General features: G+C 34.5%; 1 protein-coding gene across 1 annotated transcript in view; it reads left to right on the top strand.

The window, feature by feature from the left end:
* KLHL4 (kelch like family member 4) overlaps positions 1 to 21290 on the top strand; it is a 72462-nt gene that overhangs the window by 33799 nt on the left and 17373 nt on the right. Inside the window, exons 4-6 of the mRNA XM_016205751.2 lie at positions 7034 to 7230; positions 14011 to 14223; positions 17072 to 17258. Of these exons, the coding sequence (XP_016061237.2) occupies positions 7034 to 7230; positions 14011 to 14223; positions 17072 to 17258 (597 nt within the window). The remainder of the gene's footprint in view (positions 1 to 7033; positions 7231 to 14010; positions 14224 to 17071; positions 17259 to 21290) is intronic.

Here is a 21290-nt window from a genome sequence, read left to right as displayed (position 1 = left end):
CTGACTGGCTTATTTTGCTTAGCATACTTTCCAGGTCCATCCATGCTGTCCCATAGGGTAAGAGATCCTTCTTCTTTACAACTGCATAGTATTCCATAGTGTAAATGTATCTCAGTTTTATTATCCACTCATCTACTGATGGACACTTGGGCTGTTTCCAGATCTTAGCTACTGTAAATAGCGCTGCAATGAACATGGGGGTGCCTAAGTTCTTTCTGAATGGTGTTTGGGATTTCTTAGGATATATTCTTAGTAGTGGGATCACTGGGTCAAATGGTAGTTCCATATTTAATTTTTTGAGGAACCTCCATATTGTTTTCCATAGTGGTCACGCCAAGTGTGCATTCCCAACAACAGTGTAGTAGGATTTCCTTTTCTCCATGTCCTTGCCAGCACTTGTCATTTGATGATTTGTTGATGGTAACCATTTTGTAAGGTGTGAGGTGATAATAACTCATTGTTATTTTAATTTGTATCTCTCTGATGATTAGTGACTTTGAGCATTTTTTCATATGTCTTGGCCATCTGCATGTCCGCTTTGGAGAAGTGTCTATTTAGACCCATTGCTCATTTTTTAATTGGATTGTTTGTCTTCCTTTTGTTGAGTTGTATGAGTTCCTTATATATTTTGGATATTAACCCCTTATCTGATGTATCATTGGCAAAAATGTTCTCCCATAGAATGGGCTTCCTTTTCATTTGGTTGATGGTTTCTTTTCCTGTGCAGAAGATTGTTAGTTTGATGTAGTCTCATCTGTTTATTTTCTCCTTTGTTTCCTTTTCTTTAGGAGAAAAATCACCAAACATACTACTATGAGAGATGTCTGAGATTTTGCTGCCTACCTTTCTTCTAAGATTTTTATGGTTTCACGACTTACATTTAAGTCTTTTAATCATTTTGAATTTATTCTTGTGTATGGTGTGAGTTGGTGGTCTAGCTTCATTTTTTTGCATGTACCTGTCCAATTTTCCCAACACCATTTATTGAAGAGACTTTCTTTATGCCATTGTATTCTCTTACCTCCTTTGTCAAATATTAATTGACCATAATGGCATGTGTCAATTTCTGGGTTCTCTGTTGTGTTTCTTTGATCTATATGTCTGTTCTTGTGCCAGTACCAGGTTGTTTTGATTACAGTGGCTTTGTAGTATTACTTGATATCTGGTATTGTGATCCCTCTAATTTTGTTCTTTCTCAAAATTGCTGCAACTATTCTGGGTTATTTTTGGTTCCATATAAATTTTGGAGTATTTGTTCTAGATCTGTGAAATATGCCATTGGTATTTTAATAGGAATTGCATTGAATCTATAGATTGCTTTGGATAGTATGGACATTTTAATGGTGTTAATTCTACCAATCCATGAACATGGTATATTCTTCCACTTGTTTGTTTCATCCTCTATTTCTTTTTTCAATGTCCTGTAGTTTTCCGCATACAGGTCTTTTACCTCCTTTGTTAAGTTTATTCCAAAGTATCTTATTTTTTTGTTGTTGCAATGGTAAATTGGATTGTTTTTTAGTTTTTCTTTATGAGAGTTCATTGTTGGTGTATAAAAATGCAATTGACTTTTGGTTGCTATTTTTATATCTTGCTACTTTGTCAAATTCATTTATTAAATCTAGTAGTTTTTTGGTGGAGTCTTTAGGGATTTCTATATACAATACCATGTCATCTGTGAATAATGACAATTTTACTTCCTCTTTTTCAATTTGAATGCCTTTTTATTTTCTTCTTCTCTGACTCCTGTCACTAGGACTTCCAATATTATGTTGAATAAGAGTGGTGAAAGTTGACATCCCTGTCTTGTTCCTGACTTTAGGAGAAATTGTTTTAGTTTTGTCCATTGAGTATGATGTTGGCTGTAGGTTTTTCATACATGGCCTTTATTATATTGAAGTATGATCACTCTATTCCCACTTTGCTGAAAGTTTTTATCAAAAATGTGTGTGGCCTTTTCTCAAATGGTTTTCTGCATCTATTGATAGGATCATGTGACTTTTGTCTTTCAATCTGTTCATGTGATGTATCACATTTTTTGATATGAGAACATTGTATCAGCCTTGAATCCCTGGAATAAACCCTACTTGGTCATGAAGTACAGTGGTACCTCAGTTTTTGAATGTAATCCATTCTGGAAGACCATTCGAGTTCTGAAACATTCGAGATCAACAGCCGACAGCTAGGCCTCAGAATCTTGCACTCAGTGGAAGCCCAGTAGCATGTTTGACTTTTGAGGCATGTTCAAAAACCGAAGCATTTGCTTCCGAGGTTATGGCTTTCGTAAACTGAAATGTTCATCAATGGAGACGTTCAAAAACCGGTACTACTGAGTGATTTTTTTTTAATATATTGCTGAATCCAGTATACTAATCTTTTGTTAAGAATTTTAGCATCTATGTTCTTCAGGGATATTGGCCAGTAATTTTCTTTCTTTGTACTGTCTTTATCTGCTTTTGGAATTCAGATAATGCTGGCCTCTTAAAAAGAGCTTGGAAGAGTTCCTTCCTCTTGTATTTTTTTGAATAGTTTGAGAAGAATAAGTGTAAAACTTGCTTGTAAATCCATCTGTTCCAGGAATTTTGTTTCCTGGGAGTTTCGTCTTTTCTGCTTCATCTTCATCAGCAGTGATTTGCCCATTCAGGTTCTCTGATTCTTCAACACTCAGCTTTGGAAGATTGTATTTTTCTAGGAATTTGGCCATTTTGTCCACATTGTCTGGTTTGTTGGCATAGAGTTGTTCATAGTGTTTTCTTACAATCCTCTTTGTGTTTCTTTTGGATCAGATGTTTCCTTGCCTCTCATTTCTGATTTTATATGAGTCCTCTTTTTTTGTTTCTGTATGAGTCTGGCTAAAGGTTCATCAATCTTGTTTATCTTTTCAAAGAACCTGCTCTTGATTTCATTGATCTTTTGTATTTTTTTATCCCTATATCATTTATTTCTGCTCTAATGTTTATTATTTCCTTCCTTCTATTTACTCTGGGATGTTTTTTACTGTTCTCTTTCCAGTCCTTTAAGTAGTTGGGTGAGATAATTTATTAGCAATTTTTCTTGTTTTTTGACGTAGGCCTGAAGTAGAATGAACTTCCCTCTCGGGACTGCTTTCATTGTATCCCATAAATTTTGGGTTATTGTGTGTTCATTTTCATTTGTTTCCAGGATGTTTTTGATTTCTTCATTGATCTCTTTGGTAACCCTTTCAATGTTTAATAACATGCTACTTAGATCCCATGTGTTTGAATTTTTTTTTAGTGTTTTCCCTGTTGTTGATTTCTAATTTTATGCCATCATGATCCAAAAAGATGCTTGATATGATTTCAATCTTCTTGAACTTGTAGAGACTTATTTTGTGTCCTAGCATGTGGTCTATCTGAGAATGTCCCAAGAGCACTTGAGAAGAATGTATATTGTGCAGCTTGGGGGTGAAATGTTCTGTAAATGTCAATAAAATCCATCTGATATAGAATGTCTCATTTACTGTCACTTTTTACCTGATTTTTTTTTCTGGAATGTTTATCCAGTGGTCACTGGGGTGTTGCATTCCCATACTATGACTGTATTGGAGTCGATCTCTCCCTTAATGTCCTCTAGATTTATATATATATATATATATATTTAGGTGCCCCCTATATTGGCATATATGTTTACCAAGGCTATTTCTTCTTATTGAATCAATCCCTTTAGTATCATATAGTGATCTTTATTGTCTTTTGTTATGGCCTTCGTTTTGAAGTCTATTTTGTCCGACATGAGTATTGCTACACCAGCTTTTTTTTTCATTTCAATTTGAATGGAAAAAGTTTTTTCCATCTGTACACTCTTATCCTGTATGATTCTTTTGTTCTGAGGTGGATCTTTTGTAGACAGCATATATTTGGGTCATGTTTTCTTATCCATTCAGCCACCCTATGTCTTTTCATTGGAACATTTAATCCATTTACATTTAACATTATTATTGAAAGGTACGTATCTATTGCCATTTTAATTCTTTATGCTTATGTTTCTCTCTCTTGATTTTTACATCTTGAATTACAGCAGTTCCTTTAACATTTCTTGCAATGCTGGCTTGGTGGTGATAAAGCCTTTAACCCTTTTTCATCTGGGAAGCTCTGTATTTCACCATCTATTGTGAATGATAGCTTGGCTGGATACAATAGTCTTGGTTTCAGATCATTGTTTTGCTTTACCCGGATAGAGTATACTTGGTTTCAGGTCCTTGTTTTTCATTCTGTTAAATACTTCATGCCATTCACTTCTGGCCTGTAGAGCTTCTGATGAGAAATCAGCTGACAGCCTTATGGGGGCTCTTTTTAGGTAACAAATTGCTTTTCTCTTACTGCCTTTAAGAGTCTCTCTTTGCCCGGCCAGGCGTGGCTCAGTGGTTGAGCATCGACCGAGGATCCAGACGATCAGGGTTCTATTCCCTGTCAGGGCACATGCCCGGGTTGTGGGCTCCATCCCCAGTTGGGGGCGTGCAGAAGGCAGCCAACCAATGACTCACTTATCATTGATGTCTCTCTCTCTCTCTCTCTCTCTCTCTCTCTCCTTTCCTCTCTCTGAAATCAATAAAGTATATTAAAAAAAAAAAAAAAAAAAAGGTCCTCTCTTTGTCTTGAATTTTTGGCATTTTAATTATGATGTGTCTGGGCATGGGCATCTTTGGGTTCTTGCTTGGGACTCTCTGTGACTCCTGAAATTGTGTGACTTTTTCCTTCACCAGGTTAGGGAAGTTTTCTGCCATTGTTTCTTCAAACCAGTTCTATAACCCTGCTTACTTTCTATATTTTCTGGTAGTCCTATGATGCAAATATTGTTATGTTTCATGTTGTCCCACAGTTCTCTTAAACGGTCCTCCTGTTTTATTATTTTTTCTTTTTGGCTCTCTGATTGAGTGTTTTTTTCTACCCTGTCTTCTAATTTGTTGACCTGATCCTCAGCTTCACCTAATCTACTGTTTATTTCTTCCAATGCATTTTTTGTTTCTATGTAATCATTCTTATTTTCCTTCATAGTTTCTTTTTCTTTTCTCATGCTGTTGAGCATCCTTACAATCAGTATTCTGAACTCTATAACTGATAGATTTCTTATCTCCATTTCATTTATCCTTTCATCTGGAGAATTCTCTTGTTTTTTCATTTGTGCTTTTTTTTGTCTCCCCATTTTGTCTGCCTATTTGGGTTTGTTTCTATGTATTAAGTAAATCTGCTAGGACTTTCAGTCTTTTTGGAGGATCACTGGTCGAGGTCAGTGTCACTGTTTTTGACTGGTCTTGAGTAACCTGTTTTGAGCTATCAAGGATCCACAGCTGGTGGTTCCTTTTGTTGAGGCTAGGTGCATTTGTAAAGGACCAAGATGTGCACCAAGGTGTGCTTTTCCAAGCTTTAGGTCCAGAAGCAGATCAGGCAAATACACAAAGCACCCAGTGATCAGCCCTGCCTGCAGGTTTATTTCTATCCTGAGTCTCTTAATGACCCTCAGACTACAGACCACAGCAGAGTGTAAACTCCACAAGGTGGGTCGAGATGTTTTCCATCCAGGTAGGGCAATTGTTTCCTACTCAAGGAACAGCTGCCTGGATTGTAAAGGTCTGTCTGAGAATTTTGTCCTCTGCAGTGTAGGAGAATGACTCAGCCCAGGAATCCAGAAGGCTGTCCTCTGAGATTTATTACCAGAGGCAACATCCCTGGATTCTTCTCTCATAGCTCTAGACCATTCTCCCTTCCTTCTTCCAGAGTCCATGGTGAATGGCTACATATGAAATTTTGTGCATTAGCCCTTTAACAGGGTTCCTACATTTCCAGCTGTCTCCCTGGCAGACAGAAACCGCACTGCTTTTCAAAACCTGATGTTATGTTAGCACCTTTCTCAGTTCTGATGCTCTGGGCTGGGGAGCTCAGCTTGAGATTTAGACCCCAGAGTTCTCAATGGGAACCTCCCATGGCTGAGATCTCTCTTTGTGCTTTCAGCTGCTCCCTGTGGGAGCCTGGCCAGCCCTCCATTGTCTCTGCAGTTCCTTACGGTCTCTATGCTGTCTCTAATTTATGTCCTTGGTTATGAGGGTGCTCTCCAGCTAGTCTTAAGTAGGTTATTTAGGATTGTTTTTCTATATTTTAGTTGTAATTCCAATTTGGTATTGGGAGAGTGTCAGTGTAGCTTCCATGTAATCCGCCCCTATCTTTACATTTTTAATTGGCAAGCTATACATAGCTCCTTTGCTGAAATCACACTGAAATGACAAAGGGTGGTTCAATACTGCAAAAGTAAAATGCCCCAGGGCCCAGTGCAGAAGCAGCCGATGGAAAAGTTGCAAAATATTTTCCCATACAAATGATAGATACCTGTATGGCAAATTTTATTACCCTTATATAGTATTGCATAATGCCCCTTGAACCTTAATATGGACAATTTTTCACTTAAGATTTAGATGCATGTCTAATATGATAAAACCATAACAAGTGGTTTTTCTTTGCAATGAGGGTATTCAGTGTTCATTTGCTAGAGTGGTTTTTGATTATCTGGTCTGGCCTCCAACAGCCATCTTATTAGAGTTTATACAGACTGTCGTATATATCTTGGGTTTAAACATTTGTTACTGTACTCTTGAAAATATAACCTCACTATTCTCAGAGGAAAGACTCAAAGCACCCAGTGATCAGCCCTGCCTGCAGGTTTATTTCTATTCTGAGTCTCCTAATAATCTTCAAACTAGATCACAGCAAGACATAGGGAAGAGATTAGCAAAGAACATGTATGAAGATATGCATAACTCATGAACACAGACAATAGTGGTATGAAAGCCTGAGGAAGGAGTGAGAACAGGGAGAAAAGAGGACATCTGTAATACTTGGAACAATAAAGATAAATTAAATATATAAATAAACACACACACACACACATATATATATATATATATATATATATATATATATATCCTTGCTATTGAAAGAAAGTCAAAATTTCAACTAGCTAATATGTTTGTGTCCTACTTTATGAGACATATAATCATTGTTTACTTTTCCAAAACATCTAGGTGTCCTGCAATTGAAAGAAGATACTATCGAAAATTTGCTGTCTGCAGCTTGTCTCCTGCAGCTGACTCAAGTCATTGAAGTCTGCTCCAATTTTCTCATAAAGCAGCTCCATCCTTCAAACTGTTTAGGGATTCGATCATTTGGAGATGCCCAGGGTTGTACAGAGCTCCTGAATGTGGCACATAAGTACACAATGGTAAAATCAATTGATTCAAATTAATTTGTAGTAATAATGTATTAACCCATTATCTAACTTTTGGATTTTTTACAGCTATATTTATGTATGTGTATATATAAATATATACACATTTGTGTACAAAACTGTTCAAGTCAATATTTTAGTTTTGGGATAAAATTAAAAGGCAATTTAAGCTCATATAATTTATAAATTACATGAAAATAATTGAAATTAGATTAAAATATTTGTCTGGTTGAGCTGTACTCAAGCAAGTTTCTCATTTTTAAAACTAAAAAGGTTTACTGGAATCCCAAAGCCTGGAGAAATGAAAATATTGCTCCCAATTAAATTGTACAAGTACCTATTTCAAGTCAAACCCACAGTGTTAACAAAATACAATTTTCTTAATATATTTGCACTATTTGAACTTAAGTTTGTAAATTTGTACAAATTATGATTTATAATGAAAATATTCAGTGAAGAAAATATTAATGGATTAATACTGACTGGAATGCTTAAGAACTATCAAAATTAATAAATCAGACAATTCTATTCAATGGACTTTTTATGTCTTAATGAAAACATAATTTGCTTAAAAGCAATTTGTAGTCCAATCTTGTAAGTTAAGTAATTTAAACTACCTCTCAATTATATTAGTAATTATAATAAATTAAATAAGCAGGTTCATATGTTAATTATTTGAAATTTGCATGGAATAAGAGTATGTTTATTCACACAAGTAAGAGTGACATGAAAGATCGCTCATCTTTAAGGAGGCAAAAAAAGGTAGACATGTGGTAAACATACCCTTACCATTATCAGGACACTAACTGCCTGATGCAAAGAAGAAAATCAACTTTTTAACCTCTGAAGCAGGAAAGAACACAAGAGATGGATCTTTCTGTGAACCCAATAAAAAGATAAATATTTTAAGTTAAGAAAATGGCTACAATTATTTAAGATTCAATACTAAAATACAAGTTCATAAAAGTGAGTTGTGGAGAAAAACATGCCTAAAAATGACATAAAATTAACATTAAAATTTTAGGATTGTGATACATATAAATAAAGATTATTTTTCTAGAGTTTTATACAGATCTTAATATTTCCAAAGTTCTAGTATTTGAATTCTCTGAAAATTTATTATAAAACTTTCCCCCTCTTCTTTCCATCCTTGGTCAATGTTGAAAATTTCAAGTTCAAACATATTCTTTAAACAATGCCATTGTGTGGAGAACCATATTATACTTAATTGATATTTTAACATATGTCATTCAGTTATGCTACTTATATTACTATATCTTAAACACAGATGCCATATAATTTATAAGAACAGCAGTTATATAGATTAAATGTTAATACTACCATGAAAGCCAAACATGGAAAACTTCAAGTTAAATTACTTAAATTCTTGAACTAAATATTAACAGTTTCCTGTCTCATATCTTACTTTTGCAGACAAAACACATGCTGATACACAGCTTGAATTATTTTTGTTTCTCAAAACCAACTTCTCTTCCTTTTCCTATTATGTGACTGAAACTGAGTTTTAAAGCAGGATGTGCATAAAAACACAATATTGTTGTCTTTTTTAATCCTTCTTTTTCAGTTATTTTAGTATTTATTATAAATGGAATTAAATAGGTAAAAGTCTTGTTATAATAATGCTTTTGTAATACTGTATTTATAGTATAAAAATGCTAGTAATTTAAATGATTCTATTACAGTTTGAGTCACAGACTATATAAAACAGATTACTCTCACTAATGTGTTTGGGTGTCACTCAGAAACACCCTCATAGACACTTACAGATTTACAGAATAGTACTCTCCAAAAGCCTAGACATTCCATAGTTCAGTTTAGATTATACATAAAATTAACCACCGTAATCATATAAACAGTTGTCTTTATTGATGAAACATTCAGCAAGTATGCTACAGTTATTTAATAAGTTTTACAACAATGTAAATGTAGATTTTAAAAAATGAATACCTGATCTACTTCTGGACATGGAGCTTGGAAACGTAAACCTTGGTGCACATCATGACCCTTTCCAAACACACCCAGCCCCAGCAGAGGGAACTGCTGAAAGTTTCAAACAAGGTACTCAAGGACATTCACAAACAGCATCTGACATTGGCTTGTACCAGAGACCATCCAAAAGATTGGGAGTCCTAGCAGATCTACCTAATAAATAGAAACAAATACAAATAGGGAGCCAAAATGGGGAGACACAAAAACAAACCCCAAATGAAAGAACAAAATAATTCTCTAGAGAAGAGCTAAATAAAATGGAGATAAGCAAATTATCAGATATAGAGTTCAGAATACTGATCAGAAGGATGCTCAACACATGAGAAAAGAAAAAGAAATTATGAAGGAAATTAAGAATAACAGTAGAAATAAAATTTAAAAAAAAAAACATTGGAAGGAATAAACAGCAGATTAGGGGAAGCTGAGGATCAGATCAACAAATTAGAAGACAGGGTAGAAAAAAACACTCAATCAGAGAACCAAAAAGAAAAAATAATTATAAAACAGGAAGACCATTTAAGGGAACTGTGGGACAACATGAAACATAACAATATTTGCTGGTACTCATAGGACTACCAGAAAATATAGAAAGTAAGCTGGGTTATAGAGCTGGTTGAAAAAACAATGGCAGAAAACTTCCCTAACCTGGTGAAGGAAAAAGTCACACAATTTCAGGAGTCACAGAGAGTCCCAAGCAAGAACCCAAAGATGCCCATGCCCAGACACATCATAATTAAAATGCCAAAAATTTAAGACAGGGAATCTTAAAGGCAGCAAGAGAAAAACAATCTGTTACCTACAAAGGAGCTCCCATAAGGCTGTCAGCTGATTTCTCATCAGAAACTCTACAGGCCAGAAACGAATGGCATGAAGTATTCAACCGAATGAAAAACAAGGATTTGAAACCAAGAATATTCTATCTGGCCAGGCTGTCATTCAACATAGTTGGTGAAATAAAGAGCTTCCCAGACAAAAAAAAGGCTAAAGGACATTATCACCACTAAACCAGCATTGCAAAAAATGTTAAAGGAACTGCTGTAATAAGAAGTTGAAATAGAATGAGAAACATAGGCATAAAAAATTAAAATGGCAATAGATAAGCATCAATAATAACCACAAATCTAAATCGATTAAAGGCTCTAATGAAAAGACATAGAGTAACTGAATGGATAAGAAAACAAGACCCAAGCATGTGCTGCCTGTAAAAGACCCACCTCAGAAAAAAAGACTCACACAGGCTGAGAAAAACAAAACAAAACAGCAAAAACTTCTTGAGGGCTTTAGGGGAATGATCTGCAGCAATAGTCATAGTAGGGGACTTTAACACCCCACTGACTTTACTGGATAGATTCCCAGACAAACAATCAACAAGGAAACAGTGACTCTAATTGACACACTAGCTCAGATGGATTTAATTGACATTTACAGTTCACTCCAAAGCTGCAGAATAGACATTGTCCTCATGTGCCCATGGGACATTCTCAAAGATATACCACTTATTAGGACACAAAACAAGTCTACAAGTTCAAGATGATTGAAATTATATCAAACATCTTCTCAGACATTTATACCATGGAATACTATGCAGCTGTAAAAACAAAGGATCCCTTACCTTTTGAGACAGCATGGTGGAACCTGGAGAGTATTATGCTAAGTGAAATAAGCCAGTAAGAGAAAGACAAGTACCACATGATCTCTCTACTATGTGGGATCTAATGAACATAATAAACTGATGAACAAAATCGATCCTAGATAGAAGCATGGAACAGGCTGATGAATCTCAGAACAAAGGCAGGGGTGGGTCGCTAGGTGTGGAGAGGTTAACCTAAGACCTTATATGGATATTTGCGTAACCTATGGACACAGACAATACTGTGATGAAGGCCTAGGTGGGTTCAGGGTAAAAGGGATCAATGGTGGGACAAAGGAGACATTTGTAACACTTTCAATAATAAAGACAAGTTAAAACATAAAGAAAATGAATACCAAACCAAATGTACAAAAAATACTCTTGGGAAGGTGCATAGAAGAAAGTGTTTACCTTGAAATTAAGAGAAAATAATTCCAAAATAAAACAATTTAAAACAATTTAAACAATCTAAAATTAATCTTTATGCCATATCTAGATAATTTAAACCAGTACATTTATTTTTTTCTCTAATTATATTGCCAGGCTATTTTCAATAATCTCATCAGGCAGCCACTCTGAAGCCATAACAAGATCTATCCAAAAATCCAACTTCTGGCTGTATTTAAATATAGCCATCATATAAAACACTTCAATAATTTCTTAACTTTCTCAAATGCATAATTCAATTTGATTGACTGTATATGACCCACATTGGCCATTGAATATGTTTCATGCACTGGGATGATTCATGAGAAGTCAAAATATCAAATTAAGTGTTTGGAAAAATTTTATTCCAACCCTCATGGAATAACTTTGAGAGGTTCAAGACTTCGTTGGAGGAAATAACTGAGAAAGTAGTGGAAATAGCAAGAAAACTAGAATTAGAAGTGGATTGTGAAGTGTGATTGAATTACTGAAATCTTATGATAAGATTTTAAAGGATGAGGAGTTGCTTCTTTTGGATGAGCAAAAATAAGTGTTTTTTGAGATGAAATCTGCTCCTGGTGAAGATGCTGTGAAGATTGTTGAAATGACAACAAATGATTTAAAATATTACATAAATTTAGTGAATAAAGCAGAAACAGGGTTTGAGAGGATAGATTCCAAAGGAAGTTCTACTGTGGTTAAAATGCTATCAAATAACATTGTATGCTACAGAGAAATTATTTGTAAAAGAGTCCATTAATGCATTAAACTTCATTGTTTTCTTATTTTAAGAAATTTCCATAGCCACTTAATTACTTATTTTAAGAAATTTTCATAGCAGCTACCACCCTGATCAATCAGCAGCCATCAACATCTAGGCAAAACCCTCTACCAGCAAACATACTATGTCTCATTAAAAGCTCAGATGATAATTTGCATTTTTTAGCAATAAAGTATTTAAATTAAGGTATGTACTTTATTTTTATAGACATAACTTCATTGCATAATTAATAGACTACAGTGTGGTTTAACATAAATTTTATATGCACTGAGAAACCAAAAAATTTGTATGACTCACTTTATTGTGATATTCAGTTCATTGTGGTGGTCTGGAATTGAACCTGCAATATCTCCAAGATAGGCCTATACTTTGCCATTTACTGCACAGGAGACCAAACAATCACATAGCTTGTTTTCCTATCAGAATAATTCCACCTTCCACAAGACTGCATTGGTGATGACAATATTTTTTAAAGAAATCTGATAAGTGTGAAACTCTGTACATGTGTTATGTAGTATTAGTTGTAAGACTAGCTCCATTATTTTGCTGTAGGCTAGAGGCTTTTCAACCAAGGTAATCTGCTACCAATAAGACACTCAGTTCTTTCTCAATTGCTTGCCTTAGTCACAAGAGGGTAGTTTGTCTAAATAAGTAAGTTAACTTGCAATTTATGGTACCAGAGATTCCTGATGGCTCTATCAAACTTGATGATTTTTATATGGCTACGTTTGCTGTTCGACTAACTCAGTTCCATAATTATTAAACTCAGAGTGGAGCTCAGGAAGTGATATGATTTACCCAGATTCCCCAGTTACTCAGAAGCTGTCTTAAACTGCTTTTAGAATATCTATTTATTGTAAAATGTAAATTACCAACTAGATATGTTTATCGTCTTTTCAGAAGTATTTTTTGTTACATTTGAAATTTGAGATCTTTATTATAAAAAATGTTGGAAATGATTATTGTGTTGTCAAAGAAAAATATATAACATTATAAATTGAAAAAAACATAGTGGTGTTTCAATAAAATAAAGTTGAAACACAGCTGCCTGAAATTTGATGGTTGACAAAACACCCTGACAGAGGGAAAATTGAGGTATAATATATAAAAATTGAAAGATAATCCCATACCCCTTAATAAAACCCATGGGAAACTCTTAAATGATTCTGAATCTACAGATTGTTAACCATTGCAAAAGATACCTTTGCCTTGATTAATAGATGACCATGCTTTTCCATAAGAGAAAAGGGTTTTGTGTGTGTGTGTGTGTGTGTGTGTGTTTTGTTTTGTTTTTAAATATATTCCATTGATTTCAGAGAGAAGAAGGGAGAGGGAGAGAGAGAGAAACATCAATGATGAGAGAGTCATTGATCAGCTGCCTCTTGAACGTCACCTGCTGGAGATCAAGGGAAAAGGGTTTTTCATCAATCTTTTTTTTTTCTTTTCATTTCAACATCTCAAAGAAATTCAGTAGGTTGTTCTCTGTGTTTACAGCCAGAGCTAGCTCTCTCTCCCAGACATTCAAGAAAACCTCCAACCTGAAAATTTTCAGCCTTCTCTTAAGGCTTTTGGCTAAAGACCAATATGACATTAGTCATTTCTGTAGTTATAAGCTGTTGCCACCTACAACAGCTGAGAGAGAAAAGCACTTGTATCAAATTGTACACTATCCTTATGAACTCTGAAACAGTTATGGTCTTTCCTTGTGTTTTTAAATAATTTCCAGTAGAAGCATTTGGCTCCTCAGCTTCAGAAGACTTCCCCATGCTTCTTGCTATAGGCAGCAATAGCACCTATTTGTTATAAATGCATATATATGTATCTCTGGCCTTTTGTGAATTTTAACAAAGTGAAATTCTTTGACATGCTTATTTTGTTAAGAAATGTCTAAAGTACAAAGTTTCAGTAGATAATCTTTCTTTTCTAGGAACACTTCATTGAGGTAATAAAGAATCAAGAATTCCTCCTGCTTCCAGCTAATGAAATCTCCAAACTTCTGTGCAGTGATGATATTAACGTGCCTGATGAAGAAACCATTTTCCACGCTCTGATGCATTGGGTGGGACATGATGTGCAGGCTAGGCAACAAGAGCTAGCCAGGCTGCTTTCTTATATCAGACTGCCATTACTTCCACCACAGGTATGGAAATGTACCAATAATGTAATTATAGTTCAGACTACCACTAGGCATTAATCCATTCCTGGTTTTTCTCATTTTATTTTATTCAGAGGATTTTTGGTTTGAAGTGTGCAGGGTTTATTTGGCAGAAGGACATACCCAACCTTCAATTAGCAATATTAGTGATGAAAAGAGAGGAAATAAAGATTTTTAAAAACCTACAGATAATCCCCAAACTTCAGCATACTCATTTGTTGCAGTTTTCTCTCACCAAACAGCACTTGTAACAAACAGGAAAAAGGACAGCTAACTTTTTCTTTCCCAGCTGACTTCTAGGCAAGGAGATAATTTTCAGTAGAAGAGCATCCCAGAGGGGACTGTAGAAAGGAGTTAGATTCTGGATAATACCTACTAACATGGATAATTAGTACTATGATTGAAAGTGTACTATAGTAGTTTCAGATACACTTAAGCAATATTATAATGACATCCAAGTCATGCGTACTGAAAGCCTATAGTAAAAATGATTCTAAAAACCAACACCCTTGGATAAGATTTAAGATTGACCCAACTCATACTGAATATTAGTATGTGAAATTTAGTGAAGTTAGAGTGAAGTCTCTACATAATTCTACCATTGGTGATAACCACAATTATTTCTCGTAGCAAATTGACCAATAGTGGATATAATTTACATATTATATATTCATGAATATGTTCCACATATGCACACTTCATATACTATGCAGCTTGTGACTAAAATCCTCAGACATCATCCACTTTGGAAGGAGGGACCTTATCTGTACTTAGTGGGGCAGAAGTTTCATAAACATTAAAATAAATTGATTTTCAAAAACTTAATAATTAAATGTTAAAGTTGAACTGCTAGTTTCTCTAGTTTGTTAACTTTCCGTTGGTAATTAAATCCCATGGAAGTACATATTTATTCTTAAGGATCTCTCCATATTTAATGAAAGAACATTGACTGCTCTCCTAAGTATAGCAAATTTATCCAAAAGGTAAGGCAATAGTAACATCAAAAAGAGGAACATTAAAATATATATATGTTATTTTAGACCCAAGGTTAAGAAACTATAGAAATTTTATGTGTTCATATGAATGTGTATACACTTGTGTGTTATTCTCATGAGATGATCTATTCAACTTATTAGATTCCTTAAGGCTGTGCTGCTCAAAATGTCCCTGGACCAGCAACATAGCATTGCCTGGGAGCTTGTCAGAAACTCAATCTCTCAGGCCCCTACTGCAGAACTACCAAAATAATTTCTGGGGGTGATGCCAAAGAATCTGTGTTTTAACAAGTTCTCCAGATGATTTTAAGATATGCAAAATTTTTAGATGCTCTGGTATAAGGATCAGAAACCTTTAACTTTACAATGCATTAAATCTATATGGAATTCTTTCAGCAAAATGCTTAGTTTGAACTCTTTATTGCAGTGAGGGGAAATTTTTAGCCCAAAGACACAACCAGTGATTCCTTGGCCTCCCACCCTTGAGTAGGCCTTATGCTTAAAATGTGGACAGTGGGAACATTTCCTGGTGGCTGGCTAATGGCATACAGAATATAAATTTCCAAAACAATTTTAAAAGTAACTGTAAACAAATATCCAATAAATTATATATATATATATATATTAATATATCTTTATTGATTTCAGAGAGAGGAAAGGAGAGGGAGAGAGAGAGATAGAAACATGAACAATGAGAGAGTCATTGATCGGCTGCAGCCCACAACCTGAGCATGTGCCCCTACCGGGAATCGAACCCCGATCGCCCAGATCCCAGGTCGACGCTCAACCACTGAGCCATGCCTGGCAGGGCTAAACATATTTTTAAATGGTCATAAATCTCTGAAGAATATTAAAAAAACAAATCAGAAAACTGTATAGCCCAGTTTTCAAACTTACTTTCAGAAGTGTTTGAATTAAGGAAATGCCTGGGTCTCACTAGTCAAGTCAAAACAGTGATTAATCAGAGATGACAGGTTGGAGTGAGAACAGAGCTGGAGTTAACCAGTACTGAACAGGAAACTTCTGTGAAGTTTTATGGAGTGAGATTAGCACCTCCATTCCAATAATCTGCTTGTTGCTATCCCTCCCCATGACACAGCGGACCCCAAACTCAAAGAAATTAATCTAAATAACTCTTGACAAAATTCTAAAACAGAGCTAAACTTCTTAACTCATCTCAGGAAAAATACTTTTACCTAGCTCATCCCATTCAATAAGCATCTTATTGACTGCCTGGGAGTAATGGTTAGAAGGATTACTCACCTATCAGTGCTGATGCATTGGCATTGCTAACACAGGTACCGTACTGATGTACACATATACGTATAAAGGTAAAAAAGCCCTACTTTCAGAATACATTACAGAAATAATTTAATGATAAAGGTGCAGCTTCCTGGGGGTGATATTATTTTATTTTAACTGGGCATGTTTGTACCACCTCCCCTAAATCCGCCAAAAACATGACTGCTTTTCTAGCTCCATGCCACAGATTGGAAGATGCTTGCTTTGTGCATACAAAGCCATTTTCTTTTACTGCCTTCAGGAACACATTTTATGAGTGCTCTTTCACTTTCACTCCTCGAGATTATCGGCATATATATTTAAAAGATGGATATGTCAAATAAATCTTCATAGATCATTAGCTAACACCATGAGACTTTTAACCATTTTAAGTCATAAGTGAACATAAACTATGTGACTAAATGAGTTAAAATATTAAATAATAACAGTTCTACATTTGAATTAGCTTGAGTTTTCTCCAAAGTTATGTAAATAAAAATATGTCCTTTCTAATGGTGGGCTCTTCACTTTATGTACCATGTATCATTACTTTTCAGTTACTGGCAGATCTTGAAAATAGTTCCATGTTTACTGGTGATCTTGAATGTCAGAAACTCCTGATAGAAGCTATGAAGTATCATCTCTTACCTGAAAGAAGGCCCATGATGCAAAGCCCTCGGACAAAGCCTAGAAAATCAACCGTGGGCGCACTTTATGCTGTGGGAGGCATGGATGCTATGAAAGGTAATAGGAACAAATTAATTGATTTAGAAAGTATCATTCAAAAAGGAAGGTATATTCAGAACACCCGCCGAATTATAAGGGTAGTATTAAAGTCATATTTAAATGTGTATGCATCTAAAGCTAATTTTCATAAATAGGGTACTTTATATAATTTTGTAACCTGTTTTTTTTTGTACCTTATGGGATATAACCCTTTAATTAGTGTTGGCTAAACTCTTAATAGAAACTTTTATGGCAGAAAATTTTTAATTTGAATATTCACTTTGCAATATATGATATTTTCAAGGAAAACTTGTTTAGGTGTATTATAAAAGGAAGGGTCTAGGTCCTCCAAAGTTGCTTTCTGACAGAAATAGAAGATTGGCCCCTAACTCCTTGCTGTCAGTGTCCTGTTAGATGCTCAAGGACCAATTAAAAAGAACCTCAACATATTGATAACAAGATCAGAAATTCAAACCTGGAATAAAGGAATGGTTTCACATAAGAATTTTATCAAACAGAATAGGGAATAGCTTCTGAAGCCAACATATCTGCCTTGAACCCTTCTTAAAACCAATTTTTTTATAGCTCTACCTCTTTACACTTGATTTCTCAGTCTGTAGCTCCATGTTGCCAATGAGGCAACAATGAGGCAAATGTTTTGTGATTAAGGGTTGCCTTTGTAGGAAATAAAACAAATCCACTTAAAATTTGGCAAATTACACATATAAATGTCATTTGATACCTGTAGAAAATGATGCAAGAATCAAAGTTCTGTGTTACTGAAACTGATTTTCTTTATCTACAACTGGAAGATTATATAAGAGATACACCAATTAATCATAAAACTATAAAACAAGAGCTTGCAAATGCAACTATTTCTAAAGTAAGTAGTAGGGTATCTTCATAGAACTAATGTGCTTCAGAAAATAACTAATACAATGAGATCCTATAATTAATTTCAAGTCTGGCAACTTGATATTTTATTGCATTTTGTTGAATAGAATAATAACCACCTTTTGTTTTTAGTATTAAGGTATTTATTTATTTATGTATTTATTTATTTATTTATTTATTTTAAATTTATCTTTATTGTTGTAAGTATTACAGATGTCCCCCTTTGACCCCTTCTACCTCACACCTACCCCCGTCCCCAGGCCTTCACTGCACTATTGTCTGTGTCTATAAGTTATGCATATATGCATATAAGTTCTTTGGTTAACTGCCTTTTAAAATGTGTCTTGTTTAGCCCTAGCTGGTTTGTTTCAGTGGTTAGAGCATCAACCTGCGGACTGAAGGATCCCAGGTTTGATTCCAGCCAAGGGCAAGTACCTCAGTTGGAGGTTCAGTCCCCGACCTGGGTCAGAGCATGTGCAGGAGGTAACCAATGTGTCTCTTTCACACTGATGTCTCTCTCTCTCTCTCTCTCTCTCTCTCTCTCTCTCTCTCTCTCTCTCTCTTTCTCTCTCTCTCTCTCCCCCCCTTCCATTCCCGCTGAAAAAAACAATGAAAAAAATATCCTCTGGTGAGGATTAAAAAAATGTTTTGTTTCATATTTAAATTAATAGAGTGCTAAATACAAAAATGTTAGCATAGTTATTCTTAATTTCAGATTAAAAAAAAAAATACTAACCTGCACAATGAGAAATGGAAAATTTTGTGTTCATTTGTTTAATTTTTATATTTATTTTCTAATTTCATTAATTTTTCAAGCTCCTGTTTAAGTTAATATTGCATAAGTGCATGTTACAAAACAAAAACAGACTCATAGAAACAGAGACCAAAGGTATGGTTAGCAGAAAGGAGGGAGTGGGGTGATAGGTAAAGAAGATGAAGGGGGAATGTAGTCAATAATATTGTAATAAGTTTATAGGGTGACAGATGATTACTAGAATTAGTGGAGTGCTCACACTTTAAGGTATAAAAATGTCAAATCACTATATCTATATTGTACACCTGAAACTAATATAACTAATGTAATATTGTATATCAACTGTACTTAAATTAAAAAATAAAATAAATAGTAGTAAGTATCTATAACTCCTTATCAGTTTCTAAAAATAGGTGAAATGCGCCCTGGCCAGGTAGCTCAATTTGTTAGACAGTCATCATCCTGATACACGAAGGTTGCAGGTTAGATCCCCAGTCAGGGCACATGCAAGATTCAACCAATGAAGCATAAATAAGTGGAACAACAAATATCTCTCTCTCTCAAATGATGTATGCCTATAATCCCATTACTCCATTACCACAGTTTGATATGTAAGGAAGTAAGGCCATCATTTTGAGATTCTCTGAGTACCTGGTGTATGGAAACATAATAGGTTTTATGGAAAGTTGCAGGCAACTACAACAATAATAAAAACTACTATTTTTGAGTACGAGTACCTGATCCTTGATTGAGATTTTGCAAATATCCTTTCTAATCCCCACAATAATGCTACAAGATAGATTTTATTACCTCAATTTTACAGATGAAAAAATTAAGGCTCTTTAAGGCTAAACAACCAACTCAAGGACAAATACATAGAAATACTGGAAATGGAATTCTTACTCAAATTCTATGTCATTATTTGCTATACTGCCACTATCTTAGATGAAAGAGGAATGGCAACAACAAAATTGACCCCTCTCTTTGCAGGCTTTAGCATCTATTGAAAAACCAGGGTGAGCATTTAAGAACAAAAAAACAAAAAAGAAAAGCAAAGAGGGAAAAAAACTAAGTATAGCAAAAACATTAAGGGGATAGCATTTGTCTATATAAATCAGTATTACATCTAAAAATGTAACTATTCACATTATTTCACAAAATTATAAAATTAATTTTTATATTATGTCTTTTCTTACAATGTCTTGTTTCCTTTATCTTTTTTTAAAGATACTTTTTGAACTTTCACCTTTTGATGTTTAGGAAATACAATACTTCCTCAGTCTTTAATTTCCTCTCTGACTCACACAATTGACTTGGAATTAGTTGTTAAAAATAGATATCACACTAAGTGCCTCGGGTTAACTATAATTCTTACCATGTATATTAAAAGAGTCATTGGAAAGTTGTATGAGCACAGAGTAAAAATTTTAAAATTGTCAAACAATAAACTTTGGGCTTTTGTATTCAGGAACATTTTGTTGATTGAAAACAATGAATTCTGAAAGACAGTATAACAAGGAACACATTAAAGGCTACTATAGTCATTTTTAGATTATTTTAAAAATAGATGGAGGAAATTACTAAATCAGATATATTCACAACTACAGGAACTATCCTGTTCCCAACAATACTACAAAATTTGGTTGCTTTTGTCACTTCTTTAATGAATCATAAATGAGGGTTGAGTAGGAGCTTAGAAATGAATTGAGAAACAATATTTGCAATACTTCAGAGCAGAAGCTCAATTTACACAGAAAAACTATAAAGTGGGTCCTTAGGATAGAGATCAGTAAAACAATCTTAATATTCTCATTAAATATAAAGCTGCCATACTAAGCTAGCTAGAGGATTTACAGTTTGAATAGTTGGAGCAATAGTGGAGGTGGGCAAATTGGCTGAAGAAATCTTCAGAATTCAAAATACAGAACTACCAGTCATATATGTTCACAGATCTAAATAAGAGATGTGGGATAAATATAAATGCTGTATTTAATCCAATGCCAAGAAAAAATTATCCTGGCATAAAGCAGATTTCTGTACCTTTCATTTTAAATATTTTGACTAAATACAGCTGACTAATATAGCTTGTACAATGTCCTAATTGCTTCACTATTAATATCATATCTATAATCTTAATAATTAGTGCAGCCTAGCTTTCATTTCCTAATTTAAATTGGCTCTTTGGCAAATTCTACTGATGAAGACCTTGAAATAAAGCTAAAATAGGAAGGAGAGGTTAGGAAGACAGATTTAAGAAGATTGGAATGGGAAATGGAAACATAAAAATACTCAGAGAAAATTAGTGAAAGCAGTTGTGAGTTTGTACAAATTCCCATTTTAACAGTATAATCCAGTGATATTTAATGTAAAAAGGTACTTTGCTAAGTGGTGCTATTTGACTT

Source organism: Miniopterus natalensis, chromosome X (genome assembly GCF_054644295.1).
Source record: "Miniopterus natalensis isolate mMinNat1 chromosome X, mMinNat1.hap1, whole genome shotgun sequence".
Classification (NCBI taxonomy): Eukaryota; Metazoa; Chordata; class Mammalia; order Chiroptera; family Miniopteridae; genus Miniopterus; species Miniopterus natalensis.
This window is presented reverse-complemented; position numbering and strand designations above follow the sequence as displayed.